Source organism: Rhipicephalus sanguineus, chromosome 1, assembly GCF_013339695.2.
Source record: "Rhipicephalus sanguineus isolate Rsan-2018 chromosome 1, BIME_Rsan_1.4, whole genome shotgun sequence".
Classification (NCBI taxonomy): domain Eukaryota; kingdom Metazoa; phylum Arthropoda; class Arachnida; order Ixodida; family Ixodidae; genus Rhipicephalus; species Rhipicephalus sanguineus.
In genome coordinates this window covers 283153172-283174134 of record NC_051176.1, presented here as the reverse complement: position 1 = coordinate 283174134, position 20963 = coordinate 283153172, and the positions used below count along the sequence as shown (strand labels likewise).

At 43.8% G+C, this 20963-nt stretch overlaps 1 protein-coding gene across 12 annotated transcripts in view; it reads left to right on the top strand.

Moving 5' to 3' along the window:
- The window catches only part of LOC119379144 (ionotropic receptor 25a), a 317618-nt gene that overhangs the window by 134505 nt on the left and 162150 nt on the right, over positions 1–20963 (top strand). For 9 of the 12 annotated variants that reach the window (XM_049411887.1, XM_049411883.1, XM_049411882.1 and 6 more), the window contains exons 7-9: positions 14765–14941; positions 17019–17141; positions 20249–20356. The exons of 1 other annotated variant lie outside the window; for it this stretch is intronic. In XM_049411887.1, the coding sequence (XP_049267844.1) occupies positions 14765–14941; positions 17019–17141; positions 20249–20356 (408 nt within the window). The remainder of the gene's footprint in view (positions 1–14764; positions 14942–17018; positions 17142–20248; positions 20357–20963) is intronic. 2 more of the 12 variants (XM_049411879.1, XM_049411889.1) reach the window with 2 other exon arrangements.

The window sequence follows — 20963 nt, the reverse complement described above, 5'->3', positions numbered from 1 at the left end:
CGCACGCACACACAGAAGGACTATCAATCACTGCATTAAAATGTAACGTGCAGACCTCTACACCAATTTAATAACTCTGATTCACAAGACATGTGCATACGTTTTGTAGTAATTATTAGCCCTTGTTTATTCGTTCAAAATTGCGTTCCCTCTAGCTTCGCCAGACGTTTCAAATTTCGCGCGCGTAGACTCCGAGCTTTTTCGAAAGTCAAAACTTTGTACCATCCATTCTTCATGTAATTCGTATTTATATATATTTTAATATTTTCAATTAATGATGTACATTTTTATTTAGGATTAAAACAACGGTGCACAAATGCGGTTGACGTCTGCGGCATTGGAACCCGATTTTTCTTTTCCACTTGCCGTGGTCGCGTCCCGAAGGGTCGAGCTTGAAGTCTATTTTTCTTTTGTCTGAAGTATAGTGTACTAGAATATTCTAGTACACTATAGTCTGAAGTGTGCTGCGCCTCTCTGTGTTCGTCCTTTGCGTTCTGCCGGTGCTGCTTATTACGGAGATGTACTATCCTCAAGGCAAGACCTGCTCTGCTGCTTCATATCGTGGAGCACTGCCGGAACGGAAACGCGTACGTACCGTTTTCAATTTTCTTAACACCGAGAGCGCGACAGCAAGCGATGTTTTTCTTTCTAGTAGACTATAAGTGAGCTTTGTTAACGTAGCAAGCATGTGTGTGTGCATCGTTTCATCAAGATAAAGGATCGCCCACGTTTAACGTCAGGACAATGTCAAACGCGGGCTAGCTTTTTTACAACACACGTACGCGTTGCAGCGCGTCAAAAAGTCACGCGTTGACGCGCTGCAACGCGCACGTGTGTTCGGGCCTTTAAGCTTTTCGTTATGCCGGTTCGCGTCACCAGAAAAATGTCATAATCAGGAACGGGTATGAACCATAGAAAGCGGGCAATCCAAGTTGAATTTCCATATCGTGTAATTGTTGTGCATAAATGTAAAATACTTCGGAAATAAAAATGCGAAAAGTGATTTAATTTTTTTTTTTTTGCATTTAAAAGGACACAGCCGTCCTACACGATGCAAGTCTACGGCTTCTCACGTTAGTCAACCAGTGTGCAGTAAATACTTAACCGCACTGAATACCTTACTTGCCCTTCGTCTAAGTTTGCAGAAACAGTCACGCAATGCTGGCAGTTCGTCACAGAATGCAGGCGTTCTTACTCCAGCGCGTCCACACTGTCACAGAGTAGCAGACGATAGATGGATGGATGGATGGATGGATGCTATGAGCGTCCCCTTTATAACGGGGCGGTGACAAGTGTGCCACCTGGCTCGACAAAAAAAATTATTTTTCCTTTTCTTTTTTTTGTTGGCCTAATGCCTCTACTTTGATTGAATCTATCTTACTACAGGGAAAAAAAAAACGTAAATTCTCAGCCCAGATCTCTGCCCTTTACGGCAGACTGTCCTTATCTTTTTTCCCAATATTTATTTTTGTCCTTTCTCTCTAATTTTCTGCCACCAATATTCTAACCGTCTCTTACTTATTTCAATCAAGGGTGTGTTGAGCTTTCCATTGTTGTTCCTAAAACCCAAGGCTTCATGTAGGCTCATGCCCAAACGTACCACTGGGTGGATATCTCCACATTCAATCAGAACATGCTCTGCCGTTTCCTTATCTTCCCCGCAGCATGTGCATTGTTCTTCTTCTTACTGAATCTTGCTTTATAATTACGCGTTCTAAGGCAACCCGATCTCGCTTCAAACAGTAAAGCACTTCCCCTTGAATTATCGTAAAATGCCTCTCTCCTTATTTCATTCTTGCCCTTTCGGTAGTTACTTAAAGCCGTTGACTGTATGTTACGCTCTTTCTTCTGTAACTTTTTGTCATTGCTCCTTCTGTCTTTATTTTAGGCTTCCGGGTACGATTGTACTGTACAGAAAGAACACCATGGCCCCACTTCTGTCGAAGGAACTAAAGACGCCTGAGCAGCTGAAGATGGATTGTGCAACCAGCCGTGAAGAGCTGTATTTTGTAATGTGCAAGTATATGAACGATCGCTTACGTTAATCTAACACTAATTACATTACCTTGTCAAATGTTGTGATTTTACATTATCCTTGTCAAATGTGAAGAAAGTAAAGTGGACGAAAAGACAACTTGCCGTCAATAGGGACGGAACCTGCAACCTTCAAATAACGCGCCCGATGCTCTACCAATAGAGCTACGGCGGCGGTCATCCTCTCGTCCACTGCATTGGGTATTTATGTGCATGCAACCTGGGAGTGTTAGCGTCGCTCGTAACCATGATGGCGAGTTTCTTATATGTGCCACGCTAATATACGCTGCGATTGTGGAACCTTTCTTTAGCCAGCTGGCATAACGTAGCACGTGACGCCAGCTGGCTAGAAGATCACGTGCGAAGTGACGCTAGTTGGCAAGAGAGAGAGAAAAGGTTTATTATGGCAGAAAAGCTGAGAGGTCGGCCTGAATCAATGTTCTGGCCTGCTACTCAGCATTAGGAAAGGGGAGAGTGGTAGTATAGAGAGGGGAGAGAAGATGCGGATGATGATGATGGAGAAAAGTGGCGACGAAGTAAGTCCTTGAATGTCCAAAAACTATTTACAGTCTCTCGTCGAGCTCTGTATCGCGCAAAAACATGTTCAGCGCTTTCAGAATATCGCGCTGATGACGTGGTGGTCCCAACAGAACTTTTTATGAAGCTTGTTGCTTCGATGACAACAAGACGGCCGCCATTGAATTTCTTTGCGTGAGGTATCGTGGGCAGACGCACAGGAGGTGTTCGATAGTCTCAGGAGTGCCACACATCTCGCAATTGGGATTGTCGGCACGGCCGATAAGGTGTAGGTAACGGCGAGTGAATGCCACACCTAGTCGTAGTCTGTGAAAGAAGCTTGTAAGACACCTTTTCATGGTTGGTGGGATTCTAACACTCATATTTGGGTCAAGTTCGTGAAGCCGGCGGTGACGATGGCTTGGTAAAGACCAATATGCTGCTGTAGTCTCACTCAGGAGTGTGTACACTACGGTGTTAGTATCCGGTTGGGAAAAGGGGATAGCTAGTACTCTGGCGTTATCATGGGCCATCTTTGCCTCCGCATCGGCTTGCTCATTGCCCTGCAGACCGCAGTGCCTGGAACCCACTGACACATGATACGGTGGCCAGTTTTCAGGGCGACATCGTGTAATTCGGCCACTTCGTGAGCAAGTATGTAATAAGGCCCTCGAAAAAAAGTGTTGCACGCGTGCTGTCATGGCTACGAGCGGCACTGACTAACACTCCCAGGTTCGCATGCGTATAAATACCTGATAAAGTGGACGAGAGGACGACTGCCGCTGTGAATCAATTGGTGGAGCATCGGGCGCATTATCCGAAGGTTGCAGGTTGTGGCGGTGCTATCACCCCCTCTAAAGTCATTTGCGCCTCATGGCGCATGTGCGTCTCCCGGATTAGCTGCAGTTAGCTTTAACGACCGCCGAGCGAGGGGTGGCACTGTGATCGCGAGGCGTAAGGTTGGCGCGGTGGCGCCAGCAGCGCCGCCTGGTGGAAAAGAGGTTAGGCCGGTGCACAGAAAACTGCAGCGAGTCTCTTTTGGGGTTTGGTGGCGTGCGCGAATGGACATCTCCCGCGGTGGGTCCGTGGGGGACGATACCGTGGCTCGTTTCCCGCGGGCCCCTAGTGGTGAGTCGGATGTCTGTGCACGTTGTATGTGTTATGTTTTCTATGTATTGTATTGGCATTGTATAAGGTTATTTAGCGTGTTAGTAGTTATGTATTAGATTCAGCTGGCGAGCTTGTCATGATGTAAAAGCAGTGTTTAATAAATGTGTTCGTGTTGGTTGCACGGCGGCGTCTACTGTGTCCGTGTGTTCTGAGAGCGGCGCTCTTCTTTAGATCCCACAAGGTTCAATGCCTGCCGGTGGCAAGTTGTCTTTTCGTCCACTTTACTTTCTTCACATCTATATCATAATTACTACAGTGTTCCACCAATACACTTTAAAAAACTTGGAGGATGCTTGAGTTTCTCTTTTAAGAGTAGAACGCGATAGCGGAATCGGACCGTGTTCCCATTGCCTTCCAAATCGCTAGTCTGGCTTCATTTTTCGGTGGAGACCTAACTGTGCCACCAGGAAAGCCGAAGTGTGGATGCCCTCTGGCTCCGATGTCCATGCATGTAGCGTGACGAAATACGGCCACACGGCGAGGCGATGCCATTTAAAAGCGCATCCGTGGGCCCTTTGCGCGCTCTCACGGGTGATAGTCAAGCCGCTAAAGAACCTCCGAGATGTGCGTACCACCAACGCCAAGTGGTGTACCAATGTTAAATAAATAGTTCGCCATTAGTATGCTACAGGATATATGCACGGCGGCCAAGCAGCTAAACGCATCGCGCCACGGAGCGAGGGGTTGCAGGTTCGAATCCCCGCTCCCACTCGAACCGAAGATTTTTAATTATTTCTTTATTTGCGTCTACCTCGAATTTTCGCTCACGGACAATGCTGAAGAAAGATTGGGGAAGAAAGCCTGTTTTATTAGCGAAACAGTGTGCTTTCAATATACACCAAAATACTTTGCAGTTAAAGAAATTATGATACAACGGCTCACGAGCACAATAGTCGGAAAACTCACGTTGCCCAATCCAGAAAAACCACTGGAGCGAGACAGCAGCCTTGGACGTATCACTTTTGTAGCCCTACAGTACAGCGTTTCTTTTAGTGTGCTGCATTCACTGTCGCAAAAGGCGAGGGCACGTCGGCTGTGCGCTAGCAAAAGCAGTCTGCAGTCACAGGAGCAGTTATCTAGAGATTCTATGAGCTTTTTTAGCTTCCCTCAAGTGTCAAGACTGTAAACGACACACAAGCAAAGAAATAACCTGCGGAACCACTGTTCAAAAATTGATCCGACAATGCGCCGAACTAAACACAAGCCCCCATAGAAGACTGCCTGCATACACCCCCCATTTCTGGTGCTTGACCAAAAAAATGAGTCATTCGACGATTTTGCTAAGTGCTAGATAAATGGTAAATTGCTAGTTTACTTTGGCATATTTAAAATTAAGAATATTCAAAAAAAAAGTTTCATTTAGTTTTTGGTTTTCGTTATTTGTCCTTACCTCACCTAGTTGCGCTTGAATCGTGCGCTGCACGTTGATGCTTGTGGCAATAGGTTTTCGACCGCTTTTCTTTCCAAGTTTCACGAGCGATATGAATTGACCTTCTACTACGATGTGTGGGTGCCATGAAGCGGAAACGACTTTACGGGGATCAGTGGCGTAGGCAGAAATTCTTTTGGGGGGGGGGGGGGCACCTCTTTGAGCCAACATTGGGTCTGTGCAGATAAATGGGTTCGATTGTCATTTTGTGCATCTGTACCCCACGGGGGGAAAAATTTCGGAGGGGGGGCACGGGTCCGGTGTTTCCCCCCCCCCCCCGCTGGCTACGCCACCGTACGGGGGTATGACCCATACGCATTCGACGGATAATTTCCGCAGGTTTTACACCTTCCGCAAGTAAAAAGCGAAACACTACCCTCATTTCCTCTGTTCTGATCAACAATGGAGCTGCCATGTTTAACAGTCTGCTATGCTACACTCTAACGAGTAATGAGGGGACCAAATTGATACATTCTGTAGAATTGTCGCAGACGACACTAATTTTAGTGCTGGATACCAGCAGTGTTACCAAACCCTAGTACGAGAAATTGCAAAAGTCACTTTACTTTTTTACTTGCCCTCGTGTATGTGTACCTCATCTACTTATCTTGCAATTAGTTTTTATTTATACAAATGATGCTTTTAGTATTTTGCTGTTGTTTTGCCATGTTATAGGCAGTTTACGCATTAAGTACCTTTTTAGAAATTTTCTGCTATATCAAGACACTAGTAGTTATACATTTGAAAACGCGTTGTGATAAAAAATGAACATTTTACTTAGAAAAATTGTGTTCTCTTGTTTTTGTCAGTTGGACAGGAACTCAGCTAACATCCCTCAGAACTTCGTTCACTAACTTTGGGTGTCAATGTAGCTGACGTGTACTCAGAGGTGCTGGCACACTTTCAAAATGTTTCTTGTATGAATATTTCTGTTTGTAATAATATAAGAATTTGCCGTGATGGACTTCAGATATAATCCAAAGTTTACAGTAAACTTGAAACATTGCATTTGCTGTACCTAAGACAATGTAAAGCATGCGATGTGTTTGAGAACTGCATTATGAAAAGTTTTATTGCACTTTACAGCAGTATTTATTAAAGCTTTGTTGCCTGCTTGAGATTATTCTTACTTTGGGAGGACGGCCAAATGTAGCCCTTCTATAACACGGGCCAGGGTGACCGGGGCATGCAGCACAGAAGCACCTGCATTTACATTTGGCCGTTCTCCTAAAGCAAGAATAATCTCCATTAGGCAAGAGAAACCAGCAATGCTACAATGGCCAATGGTCGTTGGAATATTGGTAACAGGTATTTAGGACGATTAAAAACAGCGTAACAACTTTTTAAGTTTATTGTTGGTAGGTTCTATCGGCTTTTCCCAATAAAATGTCTATTGACGGTTGGTACAAATTCAACAGCAGAGCAACAGAAGGCCCAATTAGGCTTTCGCCTTCACATTCTTTGAAAGTTCTGAACATCCCTCGTAATTTTTTGTAATTATTTTGTGATGCTACCCGTTACAGGTTGTGCAACATTAGTCCTAGAGAGTGACTTCCTGAAGAGGCGGAAATTTGCTCCATGCGAGATTGAAATAAATGATCAACTAAACAACAACATTTCACTAGTCAAGAATTTATACGAACACTTTACGGCACATGCTGCTAGTTATTAATTCAACAGCGTACGGCCTATCCATTTGAAAAGGATTACAGTGAAACTTCACTTGAACGAACTTAAGAAGACCTCAGGAAAAATAGGTGAAAGTTCGGTGAACTGAAACAGCTGTGTTGTAGCTTGTTATAAGCTAAAGAAACATAAGTTGTTCAAATGAAATTTTCAACCCATTTATTTGTCATGCTTCTCATTTGCGTGCGAGTTTATGCCTACTGAGGATCTTGTGAAGAATGTAGTAATCTTTTGCTGCACTTGTGCTCTTGAGACTGCAGTGATGACAAATTGAGTTACTGTGTCCAAGCTGTCATGAACCTTCTCCGACACAACAGTCTGCTGGACAGAAAATGAGTTCAGTTTCTCCAAGAGCGTCAGTGCTTCTACGCAAAAGTTCTACTTTTCCATCCAGAAACATGCGCTGCCGTTTGGCGCTACGATAACCAGCACGCGGTTGTAGTGCTAAGGCTGCAGCTGTCACTGCAGCTATGACTCCTGCTGACTTCGAAAATATGTAAGCAGCCAATCAAGTTCAAGGCCAATTGGACCCGCTTTTCGTCACGTGGTAATCAGTGTAAAATCATGGCCTCTGCTATTAGCTCCGGTGACGCGCTGTTGGTGGAACTGACCGTGCAGGCGACGGTAAAACTATGCTACAAAGTACGCTTGTATTTGTTGAAGTGGTTAACATGACCGGGGAGACATTGGATGGTGTCACAGAAAAGGTTTGTAGTACTGAAATGTGCTGTGCACTGAATGTCTTTAAACTGAAGTGAGTTACATTGGGTTCAATGGCGCTGCCGTGGGGGATTTAAAAACAGTTCGTATAACTGAATAGCTCGTTTAACCGACGTTCGTTCAAGTGGTATTTTACTGTATCAGGGTGACACCAATCATGAGAAAGACACTCCTAATGTTTATAGAAATACACTGACGTTCCAGTAGTTGTTTGGATGCAAAAAAAAAAAGCTGCCTATTGTTAAAAAAATTTTTCCTGGAGCAACAGCGGCACGTTTGCTGCAAACTTGGCAGTGGAAATGTGGGACCTGGTGCTGCCTCGAAATTCATTCCTAGTCAGTATGTTTTGCAAGCTCACAAGGCTGAACAGGGAAAGGTCCGCATTAACCTTATTAAAACTTCAGTCAAGAGCTTAATCAGCCAATTTTTGTTAATTACTGCTGCATGAATTACCGTGACACATTAAAGAAAACAAAACATGACACAAATGAAGAGACACGAGAGCGCCCTCTTCGTGTGTGTCGTGTTTCCTTGTCTTTTATGTGTTGCGCTGAGTCATGCTGTAATTATGAAGCACCAACTTGCCAAACAGCAACACTTTCATGAATCGGTCTTAACTGTCTTCAATCTATTGTGCTATTAATATACTCTTCTTCAAGCAGTCTAGTGCAATCATTAGAATTGTACTTCTTTTAGAAGTTGTTTCCCTAGCATTTCCATATTTTACCTGGCATTCACTTGAACAAGAGAGCACTACAAGGCTGTTTACTAGACAAAATTTAGGGGAAAGCACTAGCTTTTCCTTTGTCGGTAAGATGTTGTTAGAGCTTCTGCAAGGCATAATTTGTTGTTTTAAACCATCTTGTACAGCACGCGCCAGCGGTGTCGCAGCGCTCGAAAATGGGGGAGGGGGGTTGCAGAAGTAACACAAGAAGCAGATTGATAAAAAAAATCGTGATTGGTATGGTCGTTACGTTTAGTGACATGTGACTTGAATACATATTACTAGCGAAAATAAAATGGACAGAGAAAGGTGCACACAGGACGACCGCTAGACTTCAATTGAATGTTTACTTCCACCACATGACATATAATCTGAAAAACAACCAGAAATCATTTTATATGGCGTATGTCGGAAGTAAAAATTCAGTTGAAGTCTAGCGGTCAACCTGTATGTATCTTTCTTTGTCTGTTTTATTTTTGCTAGTAATATGTATTCAAGTCAAAACCAACTTGCCCAAATTTCAGCTTTAACTGTGACGTGCAACAAGTGGACAAGTGCAACAAGCGCCGTCCAGTGTCAAACGGAAATTTGTGGTAGCCTATGTTGACACCCTCTCTTGTCTCCGAAAGACACCACAGAATGCAGGAGCTCTTCACCATGCTCACCTATGGCGAGATTCAGCTTTAACTTCACAGGTTTAATGAGTGTCACAAACGAGCGCCCATAAAGCGCGCGCGCGGCCGCTTTCAAACGGCTACGAGACAGAACGGTGCGAGCCGCACGCCCAGGAAGCACGAACGACAAAAAAACAAACATCAAAAGACGCCGGCGCACCGCATCCTCTTCACCCACTCGAGCCAGACGCAGACAACGCGATCAAAAGCCCGGCAAAGCCTGGATGTTTCTAGAAGGAAGGGGGGACGCATCCCCGTGCGACGCCGCCGCGAGTAGAACCGGCGAGAGAAATCTCGAACTATCCTTAGCCTTGGCTGTACTGCACGCCGAAGAACCCTCCCGACGCTTCTAGAAACCGTGGGCGAAGGGATAAAAGCGTGCAAACGACGACGATTCAGTCAGTGAAGGAGTGAGTGAGTCAGTCGGCCCGGTGATGGTGAAGTTACGCTAAGTGTGGCTCCGTTAGCCAAAGACGTGTTTATGATGGTGTGCGGTCAGTCGATTGTCGATCTGGAAGAATTGGATGATGACGCCGTGTGAGCCGTGACAAGTTACGACGACGGTTGAGCTACGACGATCAACGCTGGAGCTGGCGTGAGTGTTTCCTAGAAGAGAAGCATTCGATTACCGTCCAAGAATTGTGGACTGGATACGCCGTTGTACATTCGGGACTTTAATTGTCCTTGAATAGTTGTAATGCATGCAATTGCATTTGTAGCGTGTGATCTGTTTGTTTAGCTCCCGTTGTGTAAGCACCATCTGAGTTATACTGTGAAGTTGTAACTAGTACCAGCCGAGTGTGCACGTGTTTGTGATATTTGTATTGCCTTAACTGAGAATACATTTCGTTTTCGTTGTGTTATCGACTCTCGGCTCTGACTCGGTCTTTGGACCACAACCAGCGTTCGCTGGCGCACCAAAGGACCAACTCTAAATTGTCCGCACTTTAATTCGTGGTGCGTTTTCGGAGGGCCGTGACGCCAGCCCTTAGAATCCACCCGGCGATTGCATTCCGATTAACGGGATTAGTGACAATGAGATAGTGCGCACTACACAGCTTTTTTCTTCCTTTCTTTCTTTCTTTTTCTCCGAAAAGCACGGCTATATAGTGCCAAGCCGTGGACAAAACATCAAATCAACGTAGTGTTCCTGCCCACGCCCATGTGTTTCACCATACCGCTACAGGCCGCACCTCTTTTAGGGGCGAAGCTCCTTATAGCATCACCTGGTCGGTCGTCGCTCCATGCGGCGTGTCCCCGCCGTTGCGTCTCCTGTATCATTCAATAGATGGTGCTGTCCCATAGAGATGCATGCAAACTGCAGTTGGGTGACGATATACTAGATGGCGCTGTCCCATAGAGATGTATGCAATATGGGTGCAAAAAAAAGAAAAAAAAGAAAATAAGAAAAAAAAAAGAGAAAAAAAAAGCAGCGGTACCCTGCACGCTAGATGGCGTGCAGTAATCAAAGCGGCGTATCCCGTTGATTACTGCTGGGCGAAACCACTGAACATTTCACGGTGTAACCGTGATTGCTTCAGGAGCTTCGCCCAAGCTCTTCATCATTCACCCGTGGACATGCTGTAATTTTTTTAATCGAGCAGCCGCATCAGAGCACGCACCTTAGCGTTGTAAGCGCGTATGGTGACCACACGCATCATTCGATGGTTGGCGGCCATGTACTTGCGAGAAAATTCCGCTTCGTCATAACATCTTTTTCACTGCGTTGAAGGTCCCACAGACTGAAGTGTCTATACATGTACATAAGGGCAGGCTCAGACCGGTACTTCATCATTCCATTATGGTTCTTCCTGAACTCACTAGAGAGATTCTGAGCATGAAGAGGCCTACTATCAGCCTCTGGCTGTTTCAGCACGGGACCCTTCTTTACCATTTCTTACATGAAGCGGAGTGCTTGCACCTGCTTGCACTGCCACAATGTGTCCCAGGGCGCCAACTCCTCCGGGATAATACTACCATCCCGCCATTTCCCTTCTTTTTCCTACTTCTTTGCCCCTACACTTCTTTATGGACCCTTCCCCTCTTCCCACTCCTTGCTGAATAAACCAAAACATAGACTAACATCAGGGGCGTAGCCAGAAATTTTTTTCGGGGGGGGTTCAACCATACTTTATGTATGTTCGTGCGTGCGTTTGTATGTGTGCGTGCCTATATACGCAAGCAAAACTGAAAAATTTCGGGGGGGTTTGAACCCCCCCAACCCCCCCCTTGGCTACGCCCCTGACTAACATAGAACACCACCGGATACCACATAGCCAGTCGAAGAATGGGACAGCGTCTTCAGGCCTCAGATTTGTTGTGCTGGTGGGACATATTAAGACTGTATAGGGCCGCAGTCAACAAGCAAGCTTGTGCTGCACAGGAATACCATTCAGGTTGAATAGCTTCAAGTAAAACCGTGAAAACGTAGTAATCAAGGCCACGCTTCCTTCAAGCATTTCTATAGCCAATTTTCTTTTTTTAGGTGCGCTATCCCTGTGTATAGAAGCCTCTTGCAGAGAGACTAACGCCCACAGTGTGTCTATCATCCATGACATTGTCGCAAGACATAATTTTCATATCCCATTTCTCTTCAACAGATCTTTTCCCATTTTATGTTGTCTTTTTCTGCCCTCCTCTTTCACTCCCCTTCACCCCCTGCTCCCCTCAGTAATGCTGCGCCGTGCTACCTTAAGGGATGCACAAATAAGCACAAATAACCTCGTTATAACTGAGTAGTATGAGGACCATAAATTAGTTAATTATACCAATATTTGTTGTAATAATAGAAATAGAAATCGGCTACACAAATCGCCAATCTGACTTGTGTAACACTCCTAGTTACAAAGATGCATTAATATGGAATCTTGGCAGCGCAAACAAACCTCTCGTGTTTCCCCTCGTGTGTTTTGTGGTATATATGTGGCATTTTTTTTCTAAAAGAGCCAAGCCAACCTTAAATGAAACTGAGAAAAACAGTTTTTTGCTACTGACAATGTGGTCAGGCCTGCTCCAACAATTTTTTGCCAGTGTGCTCATGTAACCAAAATACCTCAAATCTTGTATTATTTCGGCTAAAATATATATAGCCCACTATCCTCGGTATTCGGGAGTAAAATTTGGATTTGGCTCTTATAGATTGAAACATTTCATTTGGGCTTGAATTAGTTCGTAAAAGAAGTCTGAATCACAACGATATAGCAATATTTTGCGACAAAATTAACACCATCCCTGTGCTTCTGTTGGTGCCGTCATTTGTTGCATGTGTGTAATGGCGATGACAGGAGTAGTACAGCGAGTGGTCCTTCCAGGCAAAAGGCGCACCATTCTGGACTCGGCAGTGTTTTCTCATTCTTGGCATCCATTGAAGGCCTTCAAAAAACGCTTCAGCTCTTCTTCGTAGCTTGTTTTATGCTGCGCCGTTTCGGATCACTTCTTCAAAGAATAGATTGGTGCCCAATATCTTCATTTCAGTTGTCTTCCATATCAAATATACCATCTTGGAGCAAAAGAAGGACATGATATTGCAGCCCAAAACTCTTAGAGAAACACTAAAAGCCAGAAAGAGGTAGGAAAGTCGGTCTCTTACTCTTTATATTGGAGTCTTGCGCTACATCATGTCCTTCAGTATGTACCAACTCACCAAGAAAAACTAATTGGGGAAAGAAAGCATGATAGGAAAACAACTAGGACACAAACGAAACATTGTATACAGCTACATTGATTGTTTCGGTCACGATTGTTAACGCAGCGCTGGTTTAATGGACCTGGCTCAGCTTGAGTCATACAGATGCAGGATTTGGCTCATTTTTTATTCGAGACTGCCGTTTTGAGTTTATGTTACTATGAGGAATCGCCCCATTTTGATTACAATTGTTTTAAAAGTGAAAGATACTTAGGCACGCTTTACGCTCCCATGAAATTTAAGCCAGTTTCGATTCCTGGATTTGGCTCTTAAAAATATGTCACTTATCTGATAAATCCAAGTTTCAGTCTGCGCTTTTTTGTGTCCCGCTCCTTCTTTTTCCCGTTTGTTTTTGCTGCCAAGTTTTCATAATGAATCTGCACCAACAAGATCGCCTATCAGCCCTTCTGCAAAGACGCATTATTCGAGGCTTCAAATCCACTATAAACAAGGTAATTCGTACCTGTAACCTTGTGGCATTTCAAACTTTAGTTCATACGGTGGCGCAACCAGTCAAATGAGCTTTCTTTTTTTGCACTGGATGGCAAAAATTTCTGCAACTTTCTCAAACGATTCAAAAAGAAAAGTTGGTTGTGAATTCACTTTCAGTCTTTATTTTCGTTCGTTTTTATGCTACCTTTTGAGTTCTGAGCCTCACGCAAACCAAACATTTCTTCGTTATAGCCGACATCGTGGGGGCTCTCCCATTTTGGGTTTCGTTATAAGAAGAATAAGTGTCGCTAAAATGCAGCATGACCAACCAAACGTGGAATTTAGTTAGCTATAAGCGATAATTCACTGTCAGTGTTCGTTATGAGATTCAGCTTTACTGGCTTCTAGACGGCGATTGATAGACGTGTGCAGCATGTTTTTCATCGGGCATGCTACTTGGAGAGAATTCATCAAACAGTGCTTGACGAATGTATGTACAGGGTGTTTCACAGAGCGAGAACCAAGTTCTTAAAAAGAAAAACAAAAGTGGCTAACTGCACAACTAAATGAAACCAATGACACATGGTTTGCTGTCATCTGGTGCTTGTTAGGGTATTTTTATATTGTGCGTAATTTGTTAACCAAGTTCAATTATGCAAAATTTTTAATATTGACTTTAGGGCCAAGTGCATTTCGTTACGTTGTAGAGGGCATTCCAAAACGGTCAATCTAATTTTTTGTTGCAATGCACATGCTGCATGGTAACATTGTTGCAGCGTTTAAAGAAAGCCCACGAAATATGAAATAAAACCATGTGACTGCGCTAATGCGCTACTATTATGCAGCACTCTCAACCGTGCGCATGGACTGTCAACCTATTGCTTATCAGGGATGCCGGCGCTTCCTTGCCATGTACTGGTGTACCGCCGTCAAAAATTCTGACGCGCTGTGAAGCCAACACCTATATAGAGCCGCAGCTGCTCATTACGCCATGGTCCGCGTGCCCGATTCTTTCACTAGAAACTCGATGCAATACTTTCCTATGTCTGCGACAAAGAATGGATGCGGAATACCAGTGGCTTTCTTTTCATTTTCATTTCTTTCTGTAACCATGTGTGAACTGAAAGAAATTAGTGTCTTCAAGCGTGTGCTGAAATACTGCTGTGACGCAAGGACCATTTCTTCCATTTCGCGAACACTAAATTGAATGAAGCGCTATCATAGTGAAAAAAACCTCAAGCCCCCATCAACTTGCCCTTCACCAGTGGCAAATTTTCAAGTTTTCTGTGGCTACTAAGTGTACGACTTCACTCGCATTCCCAGACTGAGCTGTTATATTGTTCTTGTTATTCCCGCAAGCAAGCTGCTGTGACTGCCACTCAACAACCAGCTGCAGTCAACCAAACCAGCCTTTACACTCAGGAACTTTAATACCATGGTTGCGGTGGTGGTGACAACGTTGCCACAGTCGGTGTTAGTCTGACAGGCCTGGCCGGTAACTGCTCAGACTGAGCGACTCTTGCCACGTAATGTGTCATCACCATGTATCACCTAACAGCTAAAGAGCACCATTATCAAGTTCACTGTTTCCTTCATTCTAGTTCACTCACGTTGCTTTAAGTACTTCCTAGCTGAGATCGTCGCGCAATTCTCTCGTATAGATATTATGAGCTCAGTGTGTGCGTATACTGCAGCTTGACGCAGCCTTCTACATTGACGTGACAAGGATGATCATCCGAGCAGCTAACGAAGAGAGAGCTAGCAGAAGGCTTCCACCCGACCTGGAGTACCCAACGTGCACCAACATGAATCTCACCAGTTCTATGCTGATGGCCCGTCGGAACATCACACTCAGGACGACAATGATGGAGGTGTGTGCCGTGGTTTCCTTGCCAGATCCCATTTCCATATTGTCGGTTAACACGTTGGTTAGTTGGTTTAGCTTCTACAGTGACTACAGAAAAGGTTCCAGCTGCCTCTACGATATCTGCTCGCCTGCCCCAAGCTGGGTAACTGCCACTGGCTCCACAAAGGATGCTTTGATATTTATACATTCATTATTCATTTGTATAGGGCCTCACTTGCATTGTATTTTAAGCGCGTAGATAGATGTTTGGTTCGCTGCATATAATTTGGCTAGATTAGCTTGTTCCTTGCTTATTGTGCAGGCTGAATAATTCTAACGTAAATACGCTACGCTTAAGGCATTATTTACCCGAAGGTGGGGCTGTTATATGTCGCTTGATAATACTGGGCACTTCATATTGTCTTCCTACAGTGTTCACCTGTTTCTTGTCATTAATGTCAAGCTCTTTCACTGCTGTTGAATTGCGTGCTGGGAACCACTCTTCAGTAAATGTGATAAATAGGGGGGGGTGGGATGCTTGTAAGGAAGGGCGACATAGGACTGAGCACATTTCTGCCATGGCGACATGCTTCCACTTTTTCTACATGTCATATATCTGCCTTATGATTTGGCAGGTCTATAGAGTTAGACACGACTCACTGTCTCCTCGCTCGCTTATTTGCCACACTATTGATTGGCGTTATTCTTTCAACTATCGAGCAATAGGGCAGTCGTTGATTGGACTAAAGAGACCTATACTCGCCGCATGTTTTTGCTCAGCAGCTACAGCTTTCTGCTGCCAGTCACGAAGTTGCAGGATAGGCTTCCTGCACCTGAAATGTGTTTAGTACATTTCACAGCCCATGGCTATTAAAATTATACAGAGTCCATCAATACGATATCCAGCATAACCAAGGCACAGTACATTAAACCTAATCTACAAACTGAAGTTTATTTCTACCTATCTTTTGTATATTATGGCTTGTATTTCTCTTCTCAGAGGTGAAAAAAGTACCAGAAACACTGGTTACTGTGTAGAATGTGGCAGAAAAACAAGGCTATTCCTACTAGTCACTTGTTTGTTATAACAATTGCCAAAGGACAGTGACAAGAGAGAACACAGAAAATGGTCAACCCGCACTGAAGTGAACTGGATTGGGCTGGTTGTTGCTTCATTAGAATGGAGTTGAACAAAACTGGATGAAGTGAAGACAGTGCCGTGTCTGTCGTCTTCACTTCATCCCGTCTTAAATGCCGTTCAATTACATTCCAGTGACTAACTCTGTGTAAGTATGGAAAGACTGCTTTTGCTCTTCTCCTCATATTCTTCACTAAAAAAACCGAAAGGCACCAGAAGGAGTCCACAGGCTCCGCAATTGAGATACGACCGCACATATGCATCAGAGGCTGCATGGACACATGTCCACGTACAATTTCTTTTCCTGCATTAAGATTTCAAACATAAATAGACTGATGTAATGTTGTTATACCATTAACAACTCGCTCTGAAAAAAAAAAAAAAAAAAAACTCTCCCCATGGCCAAAAGTCAGTACTAAAAAATAACACTTCGGGCTTTTAATATCTTCATAATCATAAAAAAATAGGCTTATGTGAAACATTTGTGATTTTGGTCACTATTTTTTAATTACTCTCTAGATTGTGTATGTGTATTTCATGTCTGATTTAATGCATTGTTTGAGTCTTTTTATGCAAATGTATGTAATACAACAGCCGCCTCATCTCCAAAACACTAAGGGTAAATGTGTGCTTTCATCCTTTGTGTACTTTCGGTTGTTTGCAGAACTGCATATGACTATTTTGTAATTTTACTCCCTTCAGGGCTATTGCGCTGATTTGCTCAACAGTTTTTGATTTATTTGCTGTTTTCAATGCGAATCTGCATTTGTCTGCCCTGCGAAGAGGAGTAATTAGTGTCCAATAAGGGTACCAAACTCTCCTTAATTAGGTGTCACTAAAAATTTTAATAAGTGTATAACTCATATGCAGTAACTGGGTATTCTCATTAGGCTCTTACTTTACAAAACACCACGGTGCACAATCCCCGCGATACTTCACGTGTGATGTTCGCATGTTATTTCAGATGCAGTACGTGGGACCGTTTGGGCCTATCGTGATACGAGAAAAGGAGAACGGGTACCAAGAGATCAGGATGTCCGTACAGAGGGTCAATGCCCCGCGGACAAAAAGGATGACCTTCAGCCCGGTAGGCCCCACATTGTTCCTCGTTTCAGGCTCTGCTGACTAACATCATCGCCATAAAACTCCATCGGCTTTAATATAGTTCAGATACATTAGAATGACGGCGTTAACGAATCCTGTAATGCCTCTCGGCACAGAAGCCGGTTATGTCTATGTTCTCTGTCCACTCTTTACTACAAAACTCATTGCATTTTGCAGAGGCTCACCTGGCATGATGCGTGCAATACCGTAAGGGGGACGTGTCAATGGGCATGGTAAATTTGGTCAAAATGTTCAATTTTTCAATTAATTTTTTTCTGCAATCCTGAGACTATGCTTTACGTCATGGTCAAATATTAGGCCAAAATAAGCAGTAAAAGTTGAAAAAAAAGCATTTTACTAGTGTGCTGTCATCAAAAACGATGAGGATTAGCGATGGGCCTACCGAAATGCGAATCTGCAGTTTTCCCTTGACACAGTGCCACCATATTGGCGTCATCATAAAGGGGACAGACGGAGCTCAAAATGGCCCAAAGCTGCATTTCTCCAATGAAAACTAAAACCAGCTTCCTTTTGAGTTCCATTTTCTTAGCGTTTAAGTCCATTTTCTTTGAGCTCCATTTTCTCGGCTTTCATTTTTCGAACAGTTGCTGTCAGTTATCCCTGTGCCATTTCACAACAAATAAAGATATAACCATTCCGTTTTCTGCGCTTAGATCCTGAGACATTGGTGAGTGCCGCAAAGCTCTCCATATTTGTCTGCACGCCATACAAATTTTTATAATTGGCTTTTTGTAAAAGTTGTTAGTAAGACTAAAACGCGTTCTTGGGCTAGTTGGTGCATGGTCTGACAAAAATTTGGAGGCACAAAGGAACAAGGACAAGAAATGACAGGACTGGTGTCAAGAAATGACAGGATTGGCACCAGTCCTTTCATTTCTTGTCCTTGTTCCTTTGTGCCTCCAAATTTTTGTCAGACCATGTTAGTAAGACAATGAGTCAAAAAATTTCAAAAAAATTAGTATGCTTATTTGAAAATTAAAAAATAAACCAACAACTTTACGGCACAGAATGGGCCCTTCTGAATATGCTTATGCAAAAATCTTGACGAACCTATGTCTAATTCATTAATCAATTTTGGGATGACAATGAGATTATATCAAGCGTTGTAACTCAAAAACTACAGCAGATAGCTCAAAGGCAATTTCAGTTATGATATCAGCACAACATATCACATCCGCACGCCAAATTTCTTCACTTTATCTCCATCAATAACCAAGGTAGTTTTCATTGCCACGTTCCCCCTTAAAGTTAGAGCACTTCTTTGTATTTACCTAAAGGGCACTGAATGACATAGCTTTGTAATGCGGCGCCTCATGTTTCCTTACCCTAAAGAGTGCAGCGGCGGAAATTCCGGTCATCGTCACATGCGGAAGAGTTGCGTGACATAAGCAGAAGCGTCACGTGTGACGTCATAACACTGCCAAAATTTGAATGAAAGGGAAAGGGTCTGCCTGTTGTCGCACTATTTTGCCAGTGTAAGTTTGGCCCTTGTCACTGGGAAGCCAGTAACCTATACACCGTGCCGCTTCGCATTCTCACTATTTTGCAAGCATCACTAGAGCCAGGGCGAGAGACGACAGCGGCGTGCCGCTTTACCAATGGCATTATACATGACGATCGGTTCAGGTCGCATGACTCTCCCACATGTGATGGTGACCGGAAGTTCTGCTGCGGATACGGAAACACGCTGCAAGTGTCTCCATCTTCGCTTGCGAGAGGTCACATCCTCATGCACCTCTCTGTCTGACCTCTGATTATGGCAGAGAACATTAAATATAGAAGGAGCTGCCCATTTACCAGCCAAACTTTGTCTGTACTGTTAGCATAAAGAATTAAGCGCAAAATGTAAATGACTTTACCAGAATGTCAACTGCGTGTACCGTATTTTCCGGTGTATAAGTCGCACCTTTGTATAAGACGCACCCCCTACTTTTTACGACTTTCGAAAGAAAAAATGATACATAAGACGCACCTTTGTATAAGACGCATCTATTTTTAACTCAGTCGACATGATAAAACACAATGACCCACGCAATTGCGAAATGCGTAGTCATGCACGGCACTGAATATCTGTAAGCAGCAGTTTTATTAAGGCGCAGAAAACCACTATTTATTCTACTGGATTTGAAGCCACATCCTCCGGCGCACTGTCAAAAGTTCTTCCGCCTCGGTTGGCAGCATCGCTGGGTTACCGTCGTCAGCCTCTGAGTAACTTTTACGCAGCATTGTAAGCACCTTGAAGCACATCGTTGGCACTGCCTGTACTATGGTGGCTACCATACCTTTAGGGCATTACCAGACTTGGCGAGAACACATAAACAACGAACGTGCCGCACGGTTATCACACGATCGTCGGATACCACCTACACACGCATACAAAACGTAAATGGCGACCGGAAGCCGGAAGCTGCGACTACTGCTGGACTGCAGCGACGCCTCACACGGAAACTCATGATGATGATAATGAAGTGGTACTTTCGCTTTTGTAACTGATATTGTGGGCGCTACAACGTTACAATGGACCGTTTTGGTGCTCTTTTTTATTTATTGCCTCAGTTCTGTGGGTTTAATTCTTCGTTTAAGAACAAACAATTCAAACAGTACAATGGGGCACGCGACAGTGGTGGCTTTTATTGCGGCCGTAATCTCCGTGGTCGCCGCGCTGCTTGAACAGCAAGTAGCTGACACCTAAGATCGCAGCCGCTGCATTGTTACAACAAAATTAGATATATTTTTACGAATGCTCTCGAGCTCAGTTTATCGTACTCATAAATTAAATATAAACAAATTGGTCTCGCAGAATCGTGACTTTTTGCGTATATAAGACGCACCGTTGTATAAGACGCACCAGCGAAAATCTAGGAAAAAAGGTGCGTCTTATACACCGGAAAATACGGTAGTTGCATATATACGTGCAACATGTAATCAATGTGTAAATGGTTTCTAAAAGTGGTCTAGTTCCACGTCTGCATTGAACGACTGTTAGACTGGCAGGGATACAAATCATTGGCATAATTTTGGAATTATTCGTGTTTGAATTTATGCGTATAGCATACTTCTATTTCTTAGGTCGCAAACTGGACGTACAAAGACCCGGAGGGAGTGCTGGTGGAAAGTCCGGGAGAGGATATGAAAAAGTATGCTGCGGTCACGGTGTTTCGGGTTACCACGATCGTCGTAAGTAGAACTCGAGTACTTTTCTTAAACTAGCCATCTAATTTCTTCTTGAAAGCATCTTTCTAAAATGACCTATTTGCACATTGAAACATGCTGACCAATATTGATGGGAGCTTGATCTAGCGGAACTTCCCACTCTCTGGCGCAACAGGCATTTGTAGCAGCATCGTTGGCGCCGGTATCTGCGTAATCACAACACATTTCGTGGCCAGTAAAGTGCACTTAAAGAACACAGTGTTGCGTTCTTAGGCACAGTACTCACGTATTGAAATAGGGCAATTTAGGGCTAAGTAATGCACATGTTTTCATTTCTACCGTCTTCAGTTCTTGTCAGATCGGCATAATTTCGACCCGAACGCATAGATCAGTGCCAACATTATCTTTAGAGACCAGATTTGTCTCAACATGACGTGGTTATCTCGAGAAATTGCGCATAGAAGTCGTTACACTGAAAAATTTGATGTCGCGTTTGAATCCGTGAGTACTTTGGGACGTTAAACCCCAGATATTATTATTAATCCATGAGTACTGCACATGACTGCAAACATCTTTCCTTTAAATGTGTGTGCAGGAGAGGTTGGAATCACTGATAGCTGCTACTCCTCTT